This window comes from Thermobia domestica, chromosome 3 (assembly GCF_964235325.1).
Source record: "Thermobia domestica chromosome 3, izTheDome1.hap1.1, whole genome shotgun sequence".
In the NCBI taxonomy this organism is placed as follows: domain Eukaryota; kingdom Metazoa; phylum Arthropoda; class Insecta; order Zygentoma; family Lepismatidae; genus Thermobia; species Thermobia domestica.
Window position 1 is genome coordinate 123,173,537 of NC_137456.1, and position 22,032 is coordinate 123,195,568.

The window sequence follows — 22,032 nt, forward strand, 5'->3', positions numbered from 1 at the left end:
TTTTTTTTTTCATCAGAAATGAAAGATAAGATCTAAAGAAAATATTAATATATGCGGCATATATCTAGTTAAAACAATGTGGCGCTAATAACACACATCGGATGAGGTAATCACCACTACCATTTTTGCAAATGAAAGTAATACTGCGAAAAATATACATGAACAGCTTCTCTGGATGTAATGTATTGCGTGCAGTTTTACAATAGGCCGTCAAATAATAATAACAAAAAGAAACTTGCTTTAAATAATTCCCGAAGACATTCTGCACTCTTTATTTTCCTGGCATATACCCAAATGATTGATAATATGCGTGCAAACTGATGTGCCATAAAAAAAACCTTATTCATGCGATTTTTTTTGAAACGACAATCCGTTAGGCACTCTGCTCTTATTTTCGTACAGCACGTCCATATTATTGCGTATGGACTGATAATATGCGTCAAAGTGATGCGCCGTGAATGGTTACTCATTAAAAAGGAAAAAAAAACGCACCAACGTGTGCTACAGTACAGTAGAGCAGAATAAGGTAGATCAGGTGGGCTAGTAGAGTATGTTAGTAATGTAGAGTAGTTTAGATTAATTTGCGTATGTTGTTGTAACGTACCGGTAACAATACATTGTAGATTTCAGCTGAACGTGGTTTGAATTTGTGGCCTCGGTTGTGTTAAGTTACATTCAATTTGTTCTTATTGAGTTTCGTATGAACTTATCATTGATTAACCCTTTTATTTAGTGTTTAATAATGTTACGTTTGTATTGTTATAGTATACCTAATTTTTATCTGTACCATAAACATAGGGATACGTTACTTTCCCTAGAAGTTCGTTATGGCATATAAGATTTTGTGATTCAAAATCCCAAATAGGCTAGTTAGAAGTCTTTTTTTAAAATTTTTTTCGTTTCGCAGTTGTTTTCAATATTGCAAGTATTATGTTTATGCTCTCTTTTGTTTCGAGACGACTATGGAAATGTGTTGAATAAGGAATAGATTCTAGTACGATTTAGAAAGTTAAATTTGTAGGACTCATGTGTATATATATGTAGGGTTGGCTGGTTTAAACCAAAAAACGAAAAATGTTTGTAAAAGTGTAACTATTCGTAAAAATCTTGATGTACACACATTTGTGGGTTATCACGTTTCATTCCCGTATATTATTCGTATTATATTCAGACCTAAATTTCCCATTCATTACTCAAAGAGATTATTCTACAAAAGCAACTTTTTTATATATAAGTTTATAAATATTTCTTTTTTTTTCTTTCTTTCTTTTTCTTTTTCTTTTTTTCTTTTCTTTTTTTTTTTTTTTTGAATTTAATAGAATAATAGAATTTGGGATCAAAGCCATAATATATTGAAAAAAATTTCAAAGTCAAAATCAGGAATGAGAATAAGCATTGAATTTAATTAATTAACTGGGCAAAATAACGATCTCTTTTCAAATTGGCATCTCCAATTAGGATCGTTGCTATCAGATGAAATTAATCATTTAATAAGTACAACGAAATGAAAGCACTTTTTCAAATTGGCAACCTTCAGCTTTAGGATAAATATACTATTTATATTTGTAACTAAAGGATGTATTACCGTTGTGAAAATTTATAAGATTAGTATTTGTACAAATGAGGTATTGTTAAGTACACGTTAGTGGAAATTTTCTTGGAGAATGTTTGGGATGTGTAGCCGATATCATATGGATATATGAGGTTTAGTGACTCAATTGTAGATCAACATGAACCTGAAAAGCACATTTGTTGCGAACGAACAGGTGGTTCGGAATATGGATTGTCAATAAACTGCGAAATGTGCGGAAAGTTGTTTCACACAACTTGTGTTCAGTTATCATCTGCCGAACTCGAAATGTTCAAACAAAATGATCGTAGTTGGTATTGTGGTGAATACCGGGCACAAGGGGAACTAGAATCAAATGAAGCGAGTGTAGACAATGTTGCCAGCTCTCGTTCAGGCCAAAGTGTTGCTGTTAATAAGAAAGCAAAACCAATGAAAGCTATCCCGGAGATTGAAATTGGGGGAGGTTCTCTTTTAGAAATTATTAACAGCTATGATTGCAGCATTGAGGTCTGATATGTCATCGCTAAGTAGTGAGTTAAAATCTGAAATGTCGAAATGTCCAATGATATGTCATCTCTTAAAGAATTCTTGACAGTTATGAAAGCAGAATTAACTAATAATCTGGTACAGGTTCGATCAGAAATTTACAACACAAAAACTCAATGTATGGAAAGTATGAATGAGCATCGAATCAATTTTTCTAGAGAAATAACTGATGTTGTCACTGATGTTAATAGGGTTAAGATAGATGTAGATAATGTAAAACTAGGACTACAAGAAGCTAACGAAAGTATTGATGCAAAGATCCAGGCTGTTCCGAAAGAAATGTCTGATTTAAAGGTACAAATGAGTAAGGTTAATATTGTCAAAAGGAGTTAAAGATTGTAAAAGAGCAGCAAGCCGAAGACAGCCGGTAGTGGCGTGAACTGAATGAGACCACTGTCAATATGGTAAAAGTACTCGAAAGAGATGTCATAGACGCTTATAGACAGGGCCGAGGTCAGTGTAGACAGAATATGAATAATTTAAAGGAATCCTTGCAAAAACAAATTTCAGAAGCTAAGGATAAATGCGAAAATCTTCTTCGCGAAAAGGAAATTTTCGGTGAACATTGAAAGTAGTCATGTTAAAATACTTGAAAATAATAGATTTGAAATTGTTATTTCAGAGGACGAAAGTAACGAAACTCAAATTTATAATCTGGATGGATTGTGAATCGATAAAGACAGTACATCTGCGCGTAGAAATGTTTCATCATCTGATTCAAAGGAAGAAAAGAATGGTCACCGGAATGATAAACGTAATTATCATAGGAATAAAATTAAACGAAATGAACCTTCAGCCCGAAAACCAACTGAAGATCGATGTTCAGAAAAGGGTGTAGAAATGTACGTGAATAGTAATGTAAATTTTCTGAATTGGGAAACGGGCATAATTATTTCGAACTTAGCCGCAGAAAACGTTCATTGGAGAAATAGCCCATCACATAAACGGTGTGCTGGTTCTTATTTACGGGAATTGCATCATTTCCCAAAGTTCCGTGGGAAAATGAGGCAAGAAACCGCTCAAATTTTCTTAGATGACCTGATTCAGACAATGAATATGTTTTGACCGAGCAAGATAGAATATATATAATAGCGAGGTGTTTGCAGAAATCGGCAAAAATTTGGTATCGAAGTGTTGCCAACCAAATAAAAACTTTCCAAGATTTTGTTAGGTTCTTTAAGTTACAATATATATCTGAACGGATGGAGAGGGCATAGAAACGTCGTCTCTGTTCGTTGAGATATGATCGAAACAAATATTCTTCTTCGCTAGACTTTGTTCGCTATATTGTAGAGACTTACAACTCAACTGTGACGTCGCCATCAGATCAGGAATTAAAGGATCTAGTTTTAGTTTGCTTACCCACTGAGGAATCACAAAACTTAAAATTAGGATCAGTTAGTAATGTGCAAGATTTGATTCTCCGAATAGCCGAATTAGAGTGTAGTCCCAATAGCCAATTTGATAGTCACAGCGGTCCAAAGTTCCCAATTAAGAAACAGTCAAACATGAGACAAACTTTTGCTACTCAGAAGAAAAGAACCTGCACAGATAATGCGGTACAGACTGATCCAATGAATGGCGAAAGTCCCGTGAAAGAAAATCCTTTAAATAATCAACAGTTTAGAAATGGTACCGGAAATGTACAACGTCGAAATTGGAAGGGAAATCGAAAACTTAAAAGAAGCTGGGAAGGAAATTAAATCAAGAGAAATCAACCTATTTCGGAAATTCAAACCTTACCGATGATGTATGGAAATGTACCATTTCCGTACATCATGCCTGGCATGTACAATATAAAATCAACATTTGGGCAAGGTCCTTCCGTACTCTTATTGAGTTCTACTTTTCCTTCCCATATTCCGGTCATAACATCAGTCACTTCCGCTTTACGTCCGCCTTATCCTTCTGTGACTATCGGCACAATAAATAATAGTAATCCTTCCGTTTCAAGTAATAGTTATCAGTCGTCGGAAAACATATTGAGCAGTCATCCTTAAGGAGAGACGATGCCTTCTCAGTGAAACTTCTCTCCCACATCAAAATTGTAACGAAATTTCTATGAAACACTATTCAAATTCTGGGATTCGAGAAGAGTCAGAAGTAACTTCCGTTAAGTTGTTAACTTACTTTGTCTTAAAGGACGAAGAACAGGATACTAATCACCAGGACTACGAGTTATTTCCTTCTCCTTCGGTAAACTGCGAAGTAGGGGGGGATGTAGATAAATGTATTCTGGACACGGAAGCAGAATTGAAGTTGTTAAATTATCACGTTTGGATGAGGTTACAAAATTCTTTTTGGTCAGCAAAACTAAAACCTGTGCCCAGAATCCATTTGAACGCTTTCGCAGGAAAAGATAATTTTCCAGTTAAGGGTTTACTTTTTAACTCTAAATATATTTATTTGATGTACCATTCTTCATTGTTAAAGATATAAAAGCGGGATTGTTACTGGTATCACTTTTTTTTTTTTTTTTTTTTTTTTTTTTTGTGCCGAATTTCAAGTAATTCTAGATAGTAAGAACCGTAAATTAATTTTGAACAATAATAATTCCGAGAAAGTAACTTTAGATCTATCCTATCCGTAAATATTGTTAGTGCATCTAGACAGTGATAACATGTCTGATAAGTGAGATGTATCCTCCTCTTCTTGGATACAACTTTGGAAAATGAATCTTCACCTTAAAACATGAAAGGAAAAATATATACATAGACCAACGTGGGTGTAATCTCACTTCGGAGTTGAGACCCCGCCGAATGTTGGGTAAAGTGGTCATTTCGAATCTAGATTCCATTAATTCATTGGTTCTCAACCGGTGTGTTCTTGTATAATTTTATAATTTACAAGCATTTAATAGCTACCGGTAGTTAATATCAATTTTGAGACAAACTGCCTCCAGCGACAACAGTAATATTCAATAATACATAGAGTCACTGCTTTATAGGAACTCACTATTATTATTATTTAAAAAATCAGGCAAGTGTGTCGTGACCATTCAGTACTCTGTCTTGTCAATTAAAAAAGTTTGGGAGCCATTTTGTACAAGACTTAATAAATTTCCGTCAATGCTTCAACGATAATCCTGTCGCCTCCACTGTTCGACTTGTACCGGTACATTAATGGAATCTTGATTTCGAAATAAGCATAATGTTCTTTTACCCAACCTTGAACCGAAGAACTTACGTTGGTCTCTCTCTATATATATATTTCATGTAAGGATTCGTTTCCCAGTTTATTGTTGCTTCCGAATAACGTTATCGCTTACGATGAGTTTAGAAGATCGGACGGCTAATCTGTGAAAACCAAAGTCTTGAATGCCACCATGTTCAATTCAATCCTTTGATTTGGGAGTTTTGCATTCAGAAACACTTCATGTTGGAATCGGAATGGATGCCATCTATTTCCAAAATTTTTTGTCTTCGCAAGTTTAATAGGTAGAAGAGCCTAAAATTCCTCCGGATTGTAGCTATCCTGAATGGTGGCGAAAGAATGTCATATTTTCTATCCTCCGAGTGAGTACAAATTTTCAGGGATGCTGATCACTTTTTTTTTTTCTTTCTTTCTCAGAATAGGATAATACATGTTGCAGTGATAAATTAATGGGCCTGGTTTCTTTCATAGTTTCCTGTTTTCACATTTGTATCTTGTACGTAAAGAAAATCACTATTATTACAGATAGGTAATTAGCTTCTTAAAGTTAATGTTGTGTTTATATTTTTTAAAGGAATTCTTCGCTACGTAGCAAGAGGATGGAAGGCTGTAGCAAATGTATTAAATACAGCATGTTTCTATCAAATTTTGCTATTTTGGTGAGTAATTTTATATTTGTATTTGTTTGAGCATATTCTAAGATAAGAAATATTATAAATTTATTCAATAATTATAATTATAAATGCAGAAGAGCCGGCTTTTGTGAAATGAAGGTTCCCCGTCAAAAAAAAAAAAAAAATTGTAAAAGCCCCAGAAATTTTTGCTTTTCCCTTTTTATAATTTTCGTATTCAAGCACCACCTTCGTTTTCCTGTGGTGAATTCTGCAATTTAGAAGCTGTCTTACGACATTCACTACTTATCCTAGTAAGGATAGTGAACAGTACTGAACAGAGTTGAAAATAAATGGATTCGCCAAATTCGTAGATGACTGGACTGCATAACAGCAAAGAAGTTAAATGGAAACGTAAAGGTGAGAGGGGTATACGAAGCATTGTAATGGATTCTGTTTCTCTCATTTCCACGCGTTGAATTTTAGCAAAACTCTTGCGTGTTTCTAGCTGTTTCTTCTGATCTCTTTACTAATTTCGTACAAGTATGCGTACAATCTTGATTGATTTTCAACGATTGTGCAGAAAGTTCGTTACTGAATTCTCTATCTCTGTGTGTCTGTCTGTCATTTGCAAATTTTTCAATTTTGAACCCTCCGTTCGATGTAGCATCAAAAACTGTCTGAGAAAGTGATGGAATTTTTTGCGTCACTCGTACCGTTCCCTATATATTGGCCAAAAAATGTCCGATTTCGGGATATTTAAGAAGCCATATCTCGGGAACCGTAAGCTATAGAGAGATGGTGTTGGTTTTGATCAATACCTAAGAGGATGGTGAATATTCCGGTATCAACAGTGGCCACCAGTTAGCATTGGTGCCAGAATGTTTATAATTTTCTTAGGTATTGATCAACACCAATATCATCTCTCTTATGACTTACCGTTCCCGAGATAATGACCAAAAATGGTTTCGATTTCCGGAGATTTAAGGAGGCGTATCTCTGGAACCGTAAAGTTATAAAGAGATCATATTGGTGTTGACCATACCAAATAGTAACCGGTAGCCATTGGCCGACTGGCCACCGTTCCCAAACATTGGCCAAAAAGTTTCTAATTTCGGGAGCTTTAAGGAGCTAGATTTCGGGAACCGTAAGTCATAAAGAGATGGCATTTTGCGAGAAACAGAAGGTGCGGATATAAATAATTACTTTTACATGTAGGAGCAGTCGCAATTATTCTTTCCTCTCCATCTCTCTTATTAAGTTCGTTCGGGGGCAGTGCTCTTGGAGCATTCTCAACTGGCTGAGTTCTGTTCTATTAAAAAAAATAAATAAATAAATAAATAAATCAAAAATTTTATTTTGTGGTCGCTACATTGTCCATGACCATAGGCTCGCCTTCATTAAAGAATTTAATTTACAAAAATTCCTTTATATATTACTCTGTTTGTGTGTCCATCTGGGAGTAAAAAAATCTCAAGAACTAGTTAATGGATCACCATCAGTTTTTGGCCAGGATGTAAAGGATCAGAGTTTTGAATAGAGTTCGTTGATGAACGTAATTAATGTAGAACAAAAACAATAATATTTATCGAGAGACAGGTTCCTGAAATCGATTAAGCGTCCCGGGAATACATTTCATCTCTATCCTTAAGTCTGTACTAAAACTAGAAGTGTGGGGGGCGCGGTAACTCAGTGGTAGAGCGTTCACCTCCGGTGCTTGGTGTGCCTGGTTCGATCCCAGCTCGCGCCGTATGAACTTTGTGGTGGACATACGCCGTGCTCGTGGGTTTTCTCGGGGTTCTCCCGTTTCCTTTCACTTTCTTCATTCTACCATTTCATTCATTTCTCATAATCACCGTCTCCTTTGGCCTAACCGGCATAACCGTGGGACGTAAAACTTAAAGATTTAAAACTAGAAGTGATAGAAATTCACTGCAACACTCTGTTTCAAGATTGATCTACATAGAACAAAAACGGTAAGAGATATTGAAGGTTTTTTTTTTTTTTTTTTTTTTTTTTTTTTTAAATCGATTTAGCGTTCTAAGAATAGATACCATCTTCATTCTTAACCCTGTATTCAAACCAGAAGTAGCTCTTTCGGTTTTAACGTCGTTCACTATAGATTAAAAACGATATAGCAAGAATCTGTTTTCTGCTATCAGTTAAGCGTCCCAAAAATATATTTTATTTATACTCTAGTCTTTCTACTGAAACCAGAAGTGGTAGAAATATAGCAGTTCCGATTTCAGTGTTAATTGAGAAGATATTACGCCATACAAATCAAACTCCTTCACGGGGTATACATGCGGCACTGCTAGTTGTATATAATTATCCATCTCTTTGTTACCCTTCAAAATTGTCTATTTTTTCTTTCTCGAAATCGAAATATAAGTAAAAGTCAATGGTGCAAAGAGTGTCCCACAAAGTGCAGATGGCGTTCACGAATTCCGTTTGTGCAAAAATTGAATGCTGTGTTTCATGTGCACAATAGGACATAAATGCTTAAATGATATATTAAAGTAGGGATTTAGATTTGAATATGCGTACAAAATTCAATAAAACCTAATTTGCCTAATGAAATCCACTATGCTGTTTTTTTGTATTTTTAAACTGGGTTTATCACAATCCTGCCCTATCCCCCTTCAGTGTATAGTTGTACATTATCTTTGTTCGTATGTAGATAGGCTATATACTTTTGTTATAATCGCAGCATAATGCTGTCCTGTCGCTGTAGTTCTATCTGGTAGAATTAATGACAGTAACATCCAGGAAAACTAAAACTATTGTTTTCCTAGCCGAGTCGTCTGTACGTAACTGTTGTGATGTTAGGGGCAGTAGATTCTTCGATACCATGATATATTGGTTTCATCTGAAGATAGAAGAAATGTTATAAGCCGCTGTGATGGTTTTGTGTTGAAGAAAGGCCAATCGTTTCATCTCCTGTGTAACATACGCGATACCTAACGAGATTTCACCAAGAATTAGTCATTCTACACGACGAGACTAGTACCAAAAGCATAGGCAGTGTTGCCAAGCCAGTAAATACTCTGTCTCACATTCTCTGTGACAGCTTGTGTATGTAGAAAGAAGTAAAGTACAATAGAAATATAATGTGCATCTAAACAAATTTGCGTTGCCTGTTGAGGCCTTCTCAGTTCTGACAAGAATTTAACTGTTATAGGCGGCTAAAATGTATCGTTAGTTGGCGCCATATGATGATATGTGGAGAAAAGGCCAAGTTTGCAGTACCATAAGAAAAGACGTAGGAATAATTGTTTATCTGTACTTTTGTGTTATTGATGGATACCGGCAGGCATCGGAGCGAGTCTCTTTTTCATCTAAAAGTATCTTTTTTGGCCAAAGTCTCTATCAGTCTTTATTTTTGAAACATAAGTATACTAAGTCTCTTTTTTTTTAATGCTTACTTAGTCATATTGTTTGGATTGTGGCCAATGTACTAGAAAATGTCAGTAATTAAATAAGAGAAAATAATAACGATGATAAATAGAAAATGACATAAATACAAGGTAATACATAAAGTCAGTGTGTGTAGGGGGGAGGTTGGAGGGATGTCTCCCTAGAGGGAGGTTGCCAGGGAGACCTTTCTGTGTTTGTCTTGCCTTCTTTGTTAACTACGAGGGAATTTGTAACAGGTTACCACCTCTCTTTATTTAATAGGGTTCCCATCGACCTGGTAAACCGGGAAAGTGAGAATTTAACTCAACTCATCTAACTCAAAAGTCAGAATTTGAACATAGTCATAGAAACCTTTAAAAACCGGGAAAAGTAAAATAATGTTAAGTATGGATTTATACTTCTCAAATCCAGTTTCTAAACCTTTATTTCGCTACAGCATACTTTTTTTTTTGTTTGTTTGTTTGTTTGTTTTGTTTTTGTTTAACATTCCGACTTAAAAATAATATTATGACTTAACGACTATATAAATGTTCATGCAGAGTCAACCCGTAGCAAGAGTAAAGTATAGATGCATTTTTACATTATATGTAGAATCGGAAATTTATAAATCATGATCTGGAAAAGTAAGGGAATTCGTACTTGCAAAATAAGTGAGAATCTTAATTTAATTACTTGTAAATTGAGGTAATATAAGAACTAGATATGCTTTTCGCTATGTCGCAGTGTAAATTCGAGGATAGTCTCATTGTAGCGTTCGATTCGAGAATTTCCTCTCTAAGGTGATGTATTCCGTAAGTTTCAATTAACTGATGTATACGAGCAAATAAAATCCATATCTCCGGTCTTCATGAGTAAACAAATGAAGTACACCTATTGAGTCTCCGTGACTGTACAATGATACACATGTGTCAAATATAAGTACAGTCAGGGGCAAAAACGTCGAACACTCCTCTTATAAGTTATACGGGGAGTGCCCGATTTTTTGTCCCTGACTGTATATGTATATATTACCTCAATGTTACGAAATAACGACGACATCCATATGATACTATTTACTATTATAGGGTAACAGAAGTGAGAAAATCACTTCGCTTTCAGAATATTTTATTACAAGTGCCGTTGAATGTTTTAATTCGCACGTTTTTAAACAATTGAACAGTGTATCCTGAAAGATAAGTAAGGGGCTTACAAAACAATTAGCTTTTAGCCACCCTTAAAATGACGGATCTATTCAATGTATGCGAGTTCGATACTATCAAGATTTCCCTGTTAGGGCATTTCTAGTCCTTGTATTACCTCAATGGAGTTGTAACAAGTAGTAACATTCTAAAACGATCCTTTTGTTGGCATATTTTGTACGTTCTGTTACCATCTTTTGATATCCGTTCCGAGCACATTATCTAATATATATATATATATATATATATATATATATATATATATATATAAAATCATGCATGCACATTTAACCTGCGTGAGGTTGAATCCTACGAAATTCAGTCCAGATTTTATATTTTAGTGCTTATTGAAGTCTGATCCGTGTTATTGTGATGAATTGTGGTTTTTACGTTAGAGAAATTCCAGGAACGGATGCCAGTAGATGCTATAATAATTTATGTAGTAATTTACAGGTGTGTCGTGAAATGAACAGTGTAAAACACCATGGGGAAGTGTAAATTCAGGAATGATTGACTTCACAAGAAAGACAGCAGGGGTTACCGAATATCTTCTTGGGCAGATAAACACAGTGAATATGAAGTGTTTTGTAAACTATGTACGTGTGTTGTGAATGTTTTAAACAAAGGATTTCATTCAGTTTTACAGCATTGTAAAGGAACAAAACATAAAAAAAACGATGTGCTGATATTCTTGGAGGAAACCAGTTAGTCTTAACATGCACACCTGTTCCATCAGGTTCTATCGGTCTTCAATCCTCTCAAACTAGCAGTAAGCTTCCAGAATTTACAACAGAGCAGACCAAAGAATCTGCGAATTCTCTGCTTGGTGAAGCCACAGATAGACTTCGGAAGGCTTTTGAAAAAGGGGGCACAAATCGCTCAAGGAATGTTGGGAGATGTCATGTCATTGAAAGAAGAGGAATGCAAAGAGCACAAGGACATTCAAGCTCTTCAGAAAAGTATTGAAAAGGAGAGAAATGCTCTAATTACATCGTTTTTTAATGCACAGTCAAAGAAGAACAGAAATTTATCCAAGCGCAAAGGTTATATATATATATTGTATATAATACTTCTGAGGTGTCAAATCATAATGATGTTACTGTATCTTTGGGAAAGAAAAAAATCTCCATCCAGAACCAGAAATAAAAGCTTTGTTCTGTTGGAAGTCTTTACAGCTGTGTTGTTTTTATATATGTTCAAAAATTAGTGCCTTGGATCATTTGTGAAGATTGGAAGGTAGATATATATATATATATATATATATATATATATATATATATATTATTTCTGAACTTAACCGGCGTCTTGGTAGGGGTAAATCACTAATGCACAGTCAGAGAAGCAGTAAAATTTATCGAAGTGCAATGGTTTTGTTATATATATTATATATAATGTTCCTGAGATTTCACATCATAATAATGTTGTTGTATTTTTGAAAAGAACCAATCCCCATCCTGGACCAGAAACAAAAGATTTGTTCTGTTGAAGACTTTATAGCTGAGGTGTCCTTCAGCTTTCTTTATATATGTTCGAAAATTAAAATGTTTTTAATCATTGTGAAGATTGGAAAATAGATAAATATATTTTTTTTTATTTCTAGTCTTAACCCTCATCACAGGTTGGAGTAAATCACTATAAAAAAATGTTACATTTTCTAACATATGACTAAAAGTTGATTTGTAAAGTTCCTTATCAGAGGCGGGCTGGTCTACAAAGTCTCCTTTTTTGCTTTAGTCTACGAAGTCTCCTTTTGTGCTTCCTTTGGTCTACAAAGTAGCTATTTTCAGTGCCATTAGACGCCCCGATGCCTGATACCGAGATAAGTTGAATTGTAGAAAGAGTAATTTGGTTAGTGTGGAAGAACTTTAAGCCTACAGTGGCTGATTAATTGGTGGAACTCAAGTTGAAAAGGTTGTAGTAGCGATTTATACAGTAAATCATAGAAAATTTATTTAGATGAAGTTCAACAAAACTGCTTAACAGTACGTAATTTAAAGTTTAATAACTGTTAATGTTGCATTATACTTAACAAGCATTATTTTTAAAGAACTATACATTTTAATGATATATTTAACTAAAAAATCAATCTTATTGTCAGCCTTCTTTTATAACCCTTTTCAAACTGTCCCATGTTGGGCCAGTGTGTAGAAGTAACAAGTGATATTGACTATTTTAATTTTCTAATTTCAGCTAGGTGGAGTGACAATAGTTGGAATAGGAGCATGGGCGATGTTTGATAAAGCCTTCATAGAAGATTTGATTGGAACTAACATGTATATGGGAGCAATTTATATTCTTATTGGTACAGGATCCGTCATTATTGTTATTTCATTTTTAGGGTGTGTTGGAGCAGTTAAGGAAGTCAAATGTATGCTTCTCCTGGTAAGTAAGGATTTTCTTGTAACTTAGACAATTCAGAGCATGCTTATTTCTGTGAACCAACGTAGTGTTATTCCTTATTTTCGTACGTAAAGTGGACCCTCGGGTTACGAATTCAGTCAATTCTGTAACTCTGTTCGTGAACCGAAATTATATTTCCCATTGAAATTAATGTAAATATAATTAATCCGTTCTAGCCTCAGAAATATGGTACTGTACGTTTCTAAGAACATAGAATGAAAATAGTATTATATTTTTTAAAGACGAATAAGTAACACTAATTTAAACAAAACAGTATAATGGCTAATAACATAAGTGCAAACAAGAATAAAAAGTAGTTTTTGATCACACCACTTTGACAGATAATGTTTACGGCAAATGCGAAAAAGCACTGCTGGACGTGTAGGGTTGTGATGCAGGTGTGTGCATGTGTTCGTATCTCGAAAGAAAAAAAAAATGTTCTTAATCCGAAGAAAAATTATTCAGAAAACTAGTTCGTAGACCGTGGGGGGACACGGCACTTGTCCTAACCGGTACAAGACTTAAACGGCACAAGTCCTTAAAATCATTTCGCGGCGTACTAAACGGCACAAAAACTAAAAATCCCTTGTTGCGCTATAATCGCCTCCGTGCTAAGAATACTGTCAATCTGTTAGTCAAAGTTTTAGATATACTGCTTCATATTACAGAACCTTATTTCTTACAAGTAATTTGTATAAATACATATCTGTCGTTCTGAAATAATAAATAAATAAATAAATAAAGCCTATTGTCCTTTCTTGCTCTCTCCATGATAGATTTCAATGGTAACAAAATTTTAACTTCCTACCAAATGTGATTCCCAGATCTTTCATAATGTCTGTTTTTCTCTATTTCTCTATTCCTGTTTTTCTATTTCTCTATGACCTCGTATTACTAACATAATATTGTGTTACGTCATAAATACGTAATATTGTGTTACGTAGTTATGTATGTCATAAATTTTGCTTTCTTTTTCCTGATTTGAAGTAAATTATTTTTACACATATATTTATTGTATTTAAGTCTTTCTGTAGCAAATGGTTGCCATACTCGTAATTAACTACTCCTTACTCGTTATCATTATTAATAATCATTTTAGTATTACTAACATAACTGTTACCGTTGGAATTAAATACGTTCATAATAGTATTGTGGCAACTGCTTACTACTGAAATGCTTTATCGAATATTTAAGTCTGTAGTTTGTAGCAGGGGTAGCCACATAAGTTAATGGCTTACAGCCCATAGTACGTCACTGAAATTTGAGAAGGTCTTTGCAAAGCAACTTAATTGAAATTAATGAGAAACTTAGATATATTTAAAATAAATTTATTTAATACAAAAACATTACGTTTAATCAAGGCCGCAAGCATGGTTGTGGAAGGCATGTATTAAAGTACGAACCATTGAAATAGTGTAGAAGCAATAGCTGATTTTTTGTTTCTAATTGGGAACCCAAATGTGACGTAAGTTTATTATTATTTATGTCTCTACTACCATCGCTTCTTACACTTGTAACCAGTGATGACTTCAGACTATAGGTCAGGAGAAATTTTCCCCCAGAGTAAGATGTATTCCAATTTTGCTGAACTTGAGAAATTTTAATATTATTGAAATTGGCCCTCCTAAGTGTAATTTTCAAGACGCTGAAACATATATTTTATTACTTTTAATTAAAAGTTCAAATATCAAGTTTTACGCATCTAGCTTAAGCAAATTCTTCTTACTTTATTCATATTTTCTGAGTAAGTAATGGGGAATTCGAACATTAAAGAAAGTGTCCCCTTTGTTCTTTCCCTTTTATGTGTTGAATTTTCATTTTTTTTTTTTTTTTTTTTTTTTTTTTTTTTTTTTTTTTACAGGAAAATTTATATGCCAAGTTTCATTTTACTAGCTTCAGAGATTTGCGAGATACACCACCCTTTAAAAAAATCATGCCCCACCCTTTTTACGATACTTATTTCTAAAAATTCTTTCTTATGTTCTACTTTCGTAAGAAAATTATATTCTAAAATTAAAATTTAACGACTCTACTTGTAGTAGTATGCCCAAAAAGTCACTCATCTTTACTCTTTTATATAAAAGTACAGAAGATAACACAGTCAAACAAATGGACGTGCATGAACAGTTTCCTATTTCTTATAACTAACTTATTCGTACCTTTCCCACAAGCTGTGGTTTTAAATTCACGCACTGTCAAGGCCCAGGTTTCAAAAAGGAACAAACTGGAAATATAATAATATTATGTATTTATGTATGTGTGTAATATGTATAAATTTATTGTCTTATTGAAGCTTTCGTAATCTGGAAATGAACTTTTGGTTTGCTTTTAATATTTTGCAATCCCCTAGAAAAGTTTGCAGGCTACACCCATAAATGACTATGTAGTGGTTTCTGCAAACGTATTGTATTGCATAGTACATTAGTAATTTAGCGTTATTTGTTGGCTTTTTTCTTATACATATCAACTCTATCAAAACACACTTTGAATATAATAACTGAATTGCATAATAAATGTTCTTTGTTCAATTTTAAATTTACCGCGTTCTTAATGTATACAGTAGGTATTTAATGTTCACTCATGAAATATCTAGTGAGCTTTTGTCCTAATTAAGTAAACTTTGGTAGATTTTTGTCCTATTCTTAATAAAATACACTCCACAGAGTATATATTGCAATTCTAAATGCTTGCTTGGTTTCAGAAAAGTCTGGTAAAATACACTTTTAAACATTTTTATTTAATTCCTTTTTTTGGAATTTGTCTTGGGATTATCGTATCTCCATTTGAAAGATACGAATTTCGTACCCAATTACATGATTAATTCTTAGAATGAAATATGTTATATTATGTAATTCATGTATAAGTGCAGAACAGATAATGATAATAATAATCTTAGTAGTACAAATATAGCTGTTATCGTTGGAATTAGCTACGTGCGTAACATTATCGCCTACTAGTTGCTGCATCGTCACAATTTCGTGTGGTGGTGGCGAATTTTAGAACTTAAGGCAAGTGAATGAAAAAGGCATAAGACCTAAAAATCATTTCGCGGCACAAGTCCTAAACGGCATAAGACCTAAAATTTAGGACTATTGCCTATATTTTTAGGTCTTATGCCGTTTAGGACTTATGAATGTTACCCAACCGTGGGTCACGGTATTAGAAATTATGATCATTATATTAATATATTTGTCATAACTTAGGCGGTCGGTACTTTTTAGTCTATTGTAGAGAATATTAATGTATTTTTTGTGCTCGAAAGATGGTTTGTAATAGTGTGCTCGAGATTCTTAGTTCGATTCCAATGTCATCATGTGGGCTTCATGATGGATGAAATTGATGGTAGTTTATTATCCTATGAATCATGTTTGCCATATTATACAAATGTTTTTCTTGGTTCTCTTGTGGCGAAATGGTTAGTGTTCTTGCCTTTGGTGTCAGGGATTCAATTTCCGATGTAAGTACTTGTTCAAGGTTTACATCTCAAGTAGCTTCAATGCTGAATAGGAACGGAAGGTAGCTAATGAATAGATTAGGCTTAATTTCTTTTATTTCGTTTCGTTATTCCGGTATAATTACACTGCCCAACAAATAAAAACTTTTTTTTATACCTCCGCAATCAAAATAGGCGATTCTTAAGGAAACGGTCACGCTGATTTCGCAAATCACCATAAGAATGCTCTGTTACGTCAGGTTCAAAAGATATGGACAGATTTATTATTCGCATTATAGACAGTACAATCTCGAGTATCCGACACAATTTTCGGGATATTTCTTAGCCCCTATTCAGCCGATTAACAGCAAATTTAGAGGAAAAGCTTCTGGGGCTACCTAGTTACGTCCCTCAAAATTTGAAACAGATCGGTTGAGTAGGGGCTGAGAAATAACCCGGAAACTGTTCGGATAATCGAGTTCCTACTGTATTATACGTACATCAAAACACTTCGATACAGACTGTTACATCTGCACGTATAAGATTTTAACACACTTATAAAATCATGCAGCTCTCTTTTTAAATCAGCTTACCGATGTAAATTGATATGCATGCAATCATACGAAACAATGGCGTAGAGAAGAATTGAAAAATTTTGGGGTGCACGGAGATAAGATGTTTATAAAAGACCTTGGAAATATGTATTCAAACTTTTGAGGTTGATTTCATTATTAAGAGTCCCCCTTTGTCAGACTATATCTATACAATTAATACCTTATATTGAAACGGAATAAGCCTCTTGCCTTGCTTACAAACGCTTGTGTTTGTGCTGCCTCTTGTAATCCTATTTACTAACAATAGTCTCTCATCATTGCAATATCCTTACGATATTGGTATATCTTCTCCATCACGGAAATGTTTTGAAACCATTTCTCTTGTTCATCACTAACATCTCCTAGATTGCCAGGGAGAAAGTCTAGATATAATGTAGCAAGTGAATTTTCAAGGACATACTGCAACGCATGCTTTTGTAGCACTCTAACAAATTTCTGACCAATGTTTCGTAATTTTCTTCTTTTCTGTTTCCAAGAAACCCGCGTACGACGCTTTTAAAGAGCTGCCAATCTGCTAACTCAGCTCCTTGTAGAAGATTTTCAAACGGTTTGTTCAAAATGACTTTCTTGATTTGAAGCCCAATAAAAATTTCTTTATTCAATTTACCATACGTGATCTCAGGGAACATATTTTGGAGGTGCGTGAAAGCGTTACCATCTTTGTTGAGTACCTTCGCAAAGTACTTCATCAACCCAGGTTTTATATGCAAGGGAGGAAGAAGAATTTTATGAGACGGACCAATAGTTCTGCTTTTATGTTACATACTCCTGGGATAAATTCTTCTCGCTTTTCCCAATGATGCACCACATAATGTTTGTCTTTTAAACGGCTACCCCATAAACACTTTGTAATCCAAGCAGCAAGCCAATCATTTTCAGGTCACCACATATTTTCCAACCATGATCCTTGTATTTTATAACAAGCAAATGAAAGACAGATATCATGGGTTTCTTTAAAGCCAGCAGCATGGAACACCGAAACTGATGGCAAAATATTACCTGGAAACTAAATTTTGAGAAATCGATAAACAATTGCCACTGATCTGGATTGCATAAAACACCCATTTTGTTCATCAAACCAGTAACGTCTGTACAGAAACATATATTCTCCATAGCAAAATATTGTGCAAAGGTTGATGTATGTGTCGAAACTCAGAATTTTTTGGACCAGGAGCAAGTAATTCCCATTGCTGTAGTCTAGAACCTAGAAGTTCGGATGCTTCTTTCAACAAATTTAAGTCTTCCTGCTCTATGAAATGTATATCACTGTCAGCATGTATTGGTATATATTCCGGATTTTTTTTATGCAGAAGCTCCGGTGAAACGTCAGTTCATTCCAGTCATCTTCTTCCACTGTCCATATGTCAGTGGGTAAAGGTATTCGTAAAATTGTCACTGTGAGACACAGGTTGTATGACTGAAGGAATATCAGGATACTAGATGACGTGTTTACTTTTTCTGGCATGCCGAATATTTTAGTCATGCAGAAGTAACAGTCATTAAGGAATCATCCACACCATCGGTACAGCAAATGGGAAGGTCTTTAGTTTCCTATGTAACAACGTCCTAAGATTTGTTGTGCAAGTTATGTAGCACAGATGAGGAGCCCATGGCTTGCGCTGGTCACCAATTCAACAAACGAACTACGAAGAATATTCAATTTCTGTAACGTTATATGGTTTTCTCCTTTATGGTTTGGGTGTAAATATACCACACATATAACAAAAATTGTCCGGATGATTGGTACACGTTCGGCGTGAACCAACTCGTTTCATTTCGTACCAATAACTTACTTGATACACAGCACAACACTCGATTTCTAGAACAATATGCTTCAAACACATGTAAACAATACACGATCAAAGAGATCTTGTCAATAACGCACTGCCACACGTTAAAGAGATCTAGCACAGGAAGAAGTAACTATCTTTAAGATTCGATATTTAAATATTTCAGTAGAGTATTTCAAGAGAAATAAAATCAGTTGGAAAATAGTAAGACAAAACAGTGGATTACTGTAAGTTTGCTAGCTACAGATGGTGATCAGAAAAATGGAAACACCTGTAGTTAGCAACACGTCAGATGTATGGGTTGGCAGTGGTGTCGTGGCGCCCGCAGCGTCGGACCGCTGGTGGTGGTGTGTTAGGTCAGTCTCCATACTACATCAGGCGCAGTGGAACAGCAGTGTCCAGTGGCTGCAGCAGACGGAGGTAGTGTAAAATGGGAGACCTCTCAGATTTTCAAAGAGGGCAAATTGTTGGTGCGCGGTTATGTGGAGTGAGTGTGACGGCAGTGGCTACTGTGTTAGGTGTGTCGCGTGGGACAGTGTCGAAGGTGATGACGGCCTACACAACACACGGGAAAACCACATCGGGGAAGTGAAACAGTGGGCGGAAGAAAATCATGAGTGACAGGTCACGCTAGGTATTAAAGCGCATTATCACGCAGAACCGTCGTGCCACTCCCGAGCAAGTGACGGAGGAACTCAATCAGCATCTCCCCCACCCTGTTTCGACAATCACAGTCCGCCGCGAATTACATGACATGAACTTACAGGGTCGTGTTGCACGGGCCAAACCGCTCATGAGGGACCATAACGCTTTCGCACGCCGCAAATGGTGCCGCGACCATGCAACTTGGACCGTTGAGGACTGGAAACGTGTGATATGATCGGATGAGACATTCCCAACCACGGGCCGTGTTTATGTGTGGAGAACGCCCAAAGAAGCTTATGATATGCAGTGTCTCCGCCCAACTGTGAAACATGGCGGCGGCTCGGTGATGCTGTGGGCCGCCATATCATGGTTTTCATTGGGTCCTGTGGTCACACTTAGCGGACGAATCACTGCCAACGATTATGTCGCAATTTTAGGAGACCACTAGCATCCTATGGTCCGGATGTTGTTCCCGGACAATGACGCCATCTTCCAGGATGATAATGCACCCATTCACGTAGCTGGCGTTGTTGCAGCGATGTTTGAGGAACATCAGGATGAAGTTCAACACCTCCCCTCGCCCGCCCAATCCCCAGATCTCAACATAATTGAACATCTGTGGTCCGTCTTGGAAACACGACTCCGGCGACAATTTCCACCTCCATCCTCTCTCACAGAACTGGCCGATGCCCGGCATGAGGAATGGTGTAAAATTCCACTTGCTACCATTCACGACCTCTATGCCTCCATCCCACGTCGCATCAAGGCTGTTCTGAAGGCGAAAGGTGGCTGACACCATATTAATCTGGTAAGTTGCAATTTCGTTCAGGTGTTTCCATTTTTCTAATCACCATCTGTATATTTGAATTAACAAGATATTAACTTTCTTTCGTTCTTTTCTTTTCTGCGTATAGTTTAATTTTGAAATGTAAGTAAAATACAGTAGAATGGAAGATAATTTGCTTCGGACCAGGAAGATTCAATCCTTCCTGCTTTCAAATTTCATCCGACGATGTAGTTGCTAATCAAAGTAGATAATTCAATTAGTCCTGATGCCAAAATTTCTAGTTATGACAGTTCTATAATAAATTCAAAGTTACACATTAGATTTGTTGTGTGTATAAATGATTATGCTTAGTGATTTGTAAGGACAATGTAAAATAACATGCTAAATGTTCATTATGCTTAAACTTCTTGGGGTATAGGAACACTTTACACCAGCAACTTATCATGGTTTGAGAAAGTAGAATACATACGAATACATGATCCAATGTAGAGCTCATGCTAGGAAATGGATGTGATTCGTGAATTTTGGGAAATTTTAATTAAGTTAATATAAAAGAATATACAGGATTACATGAGTATTACGTTGGGTTTTCTGTAAGTAACTACAGAAAATAAGTAGTAGAATATGGGTATGAAGGAAGAATATTAAGCTAATATTGAGTATTGATTAATGAAAGTGTATATAATTTGTTATTTGGCCAAACATGTTTCTTCGCAAGCTTTACTTCTACCTCTACAAGCTGCAGCATACTTCCTATGCCTACTGTCTAAAGCATAGTCAACTAAAACAAAATATAATGCATATTACTAAACGATCCTAAGCTTGTACTACTACTAGTTTACCAAACTACTGACTTACAAGCGCATTAACTACGTTACACTGATATTTTACTAACTAAACAACTAGAGTAATCATTCTAATTACGCATGGAAATATTTTATTACTGTACTAATTATTGATTAACAGTGTCTCCAGCTACTATCAACTAAAACACTGGTAACAAGCAGCCTAACTAAGCAAGGAACTCATCTGCAGTAATAGAAATCTAGAAGCTAATAAACATGAAGGAATTTTTATCTTTCCTTCTGGAATATTCTGTTGTTACAGTTCTGGAGTGTACCGACACTTGATGACTTCAACCTGAAGTAAAATAAGGGAACGAGTTTTAATTGATGAACTTCAATGTTAAACACAGATATACTGTATATTTATAACATTGAACTTACCGTTATGTGTTGCAATTTTAATTGTTGTTATTTTCTTTATGTATTGTTGTGTCGGCTGAAAGATACATAATATATGTTTCTCGGGTTAAATTTCTGTTTCAGCTTACTGTGTAACCACAATTCTTAACCCCTTAACGACGAAATTACTTAAAATAGTTCGAAAAAAATATTGAGTTAGGTATTCTACATGGGTTAAGATTACTAAAGTTGAATCAACTGATAAATGTGCGGAAAATATTTTTTTACTATGTATTTCAGGTATGTCGCGAATTCGACTCCTCCTCCCTTTAATCAGTGTACGAAATGGTTGATGAGGGAGGCGAAGGAAGCAACAACATACATATGTACAACAAAATAGTGGCTTGTAGAGATTTGTAAGAGAAAAACTTGAAGCGTGGGAAATCTCCTTTCCCTAGGGCTTTTCGCCCTGCTCTCCCTCGATGTATTTTTTAAACTTTTTTTTTGCAGCATGGACACAGTACATGCTGTTACTGTGTGCGTGTTACTGTATTTATCACATTAGTGATATTTATCAGCGTCATCTAAAAAAGTTAGTCATTACTGCTGAATGTCGCGAAACAGCGATATACCACATTATTGTAATATTTCGAGGAAAGTTTCGTCCAAAATGGACAATATTACGTGCCTGTAACCATTGAATA

General features: G+C 35.3%; 1 protein-coding gene across 3 annotated transcripts in view; it reads left to right on the forward strand.

Annotated features, from left to right (window-relative positions):
- The window catches only part of LOC145680694 (uncharacterized), a 357,368-nt gene that overhangs the window by 242,587 nt on the left and 92,749 nt on the right, over positions 1-22,032 (forward strand). For all 3 annotated transcript variants that reach the window (XM_081751598.1, XM_081751599.1, XM_081751600.1), the window contains exons 4-5: positions 5,844-5,928; positions 12,666-12,857. In XM_081751598.1, coding sequence (XP_081607724.1) covers positions 5,844-5,928; positions 12,666-12,857 — 277 coding nt within the window. The remainder of the gene's footprint in view (positions 1-5,843; positions 5,929-12,665; positions 12,858-22,032) is intronic.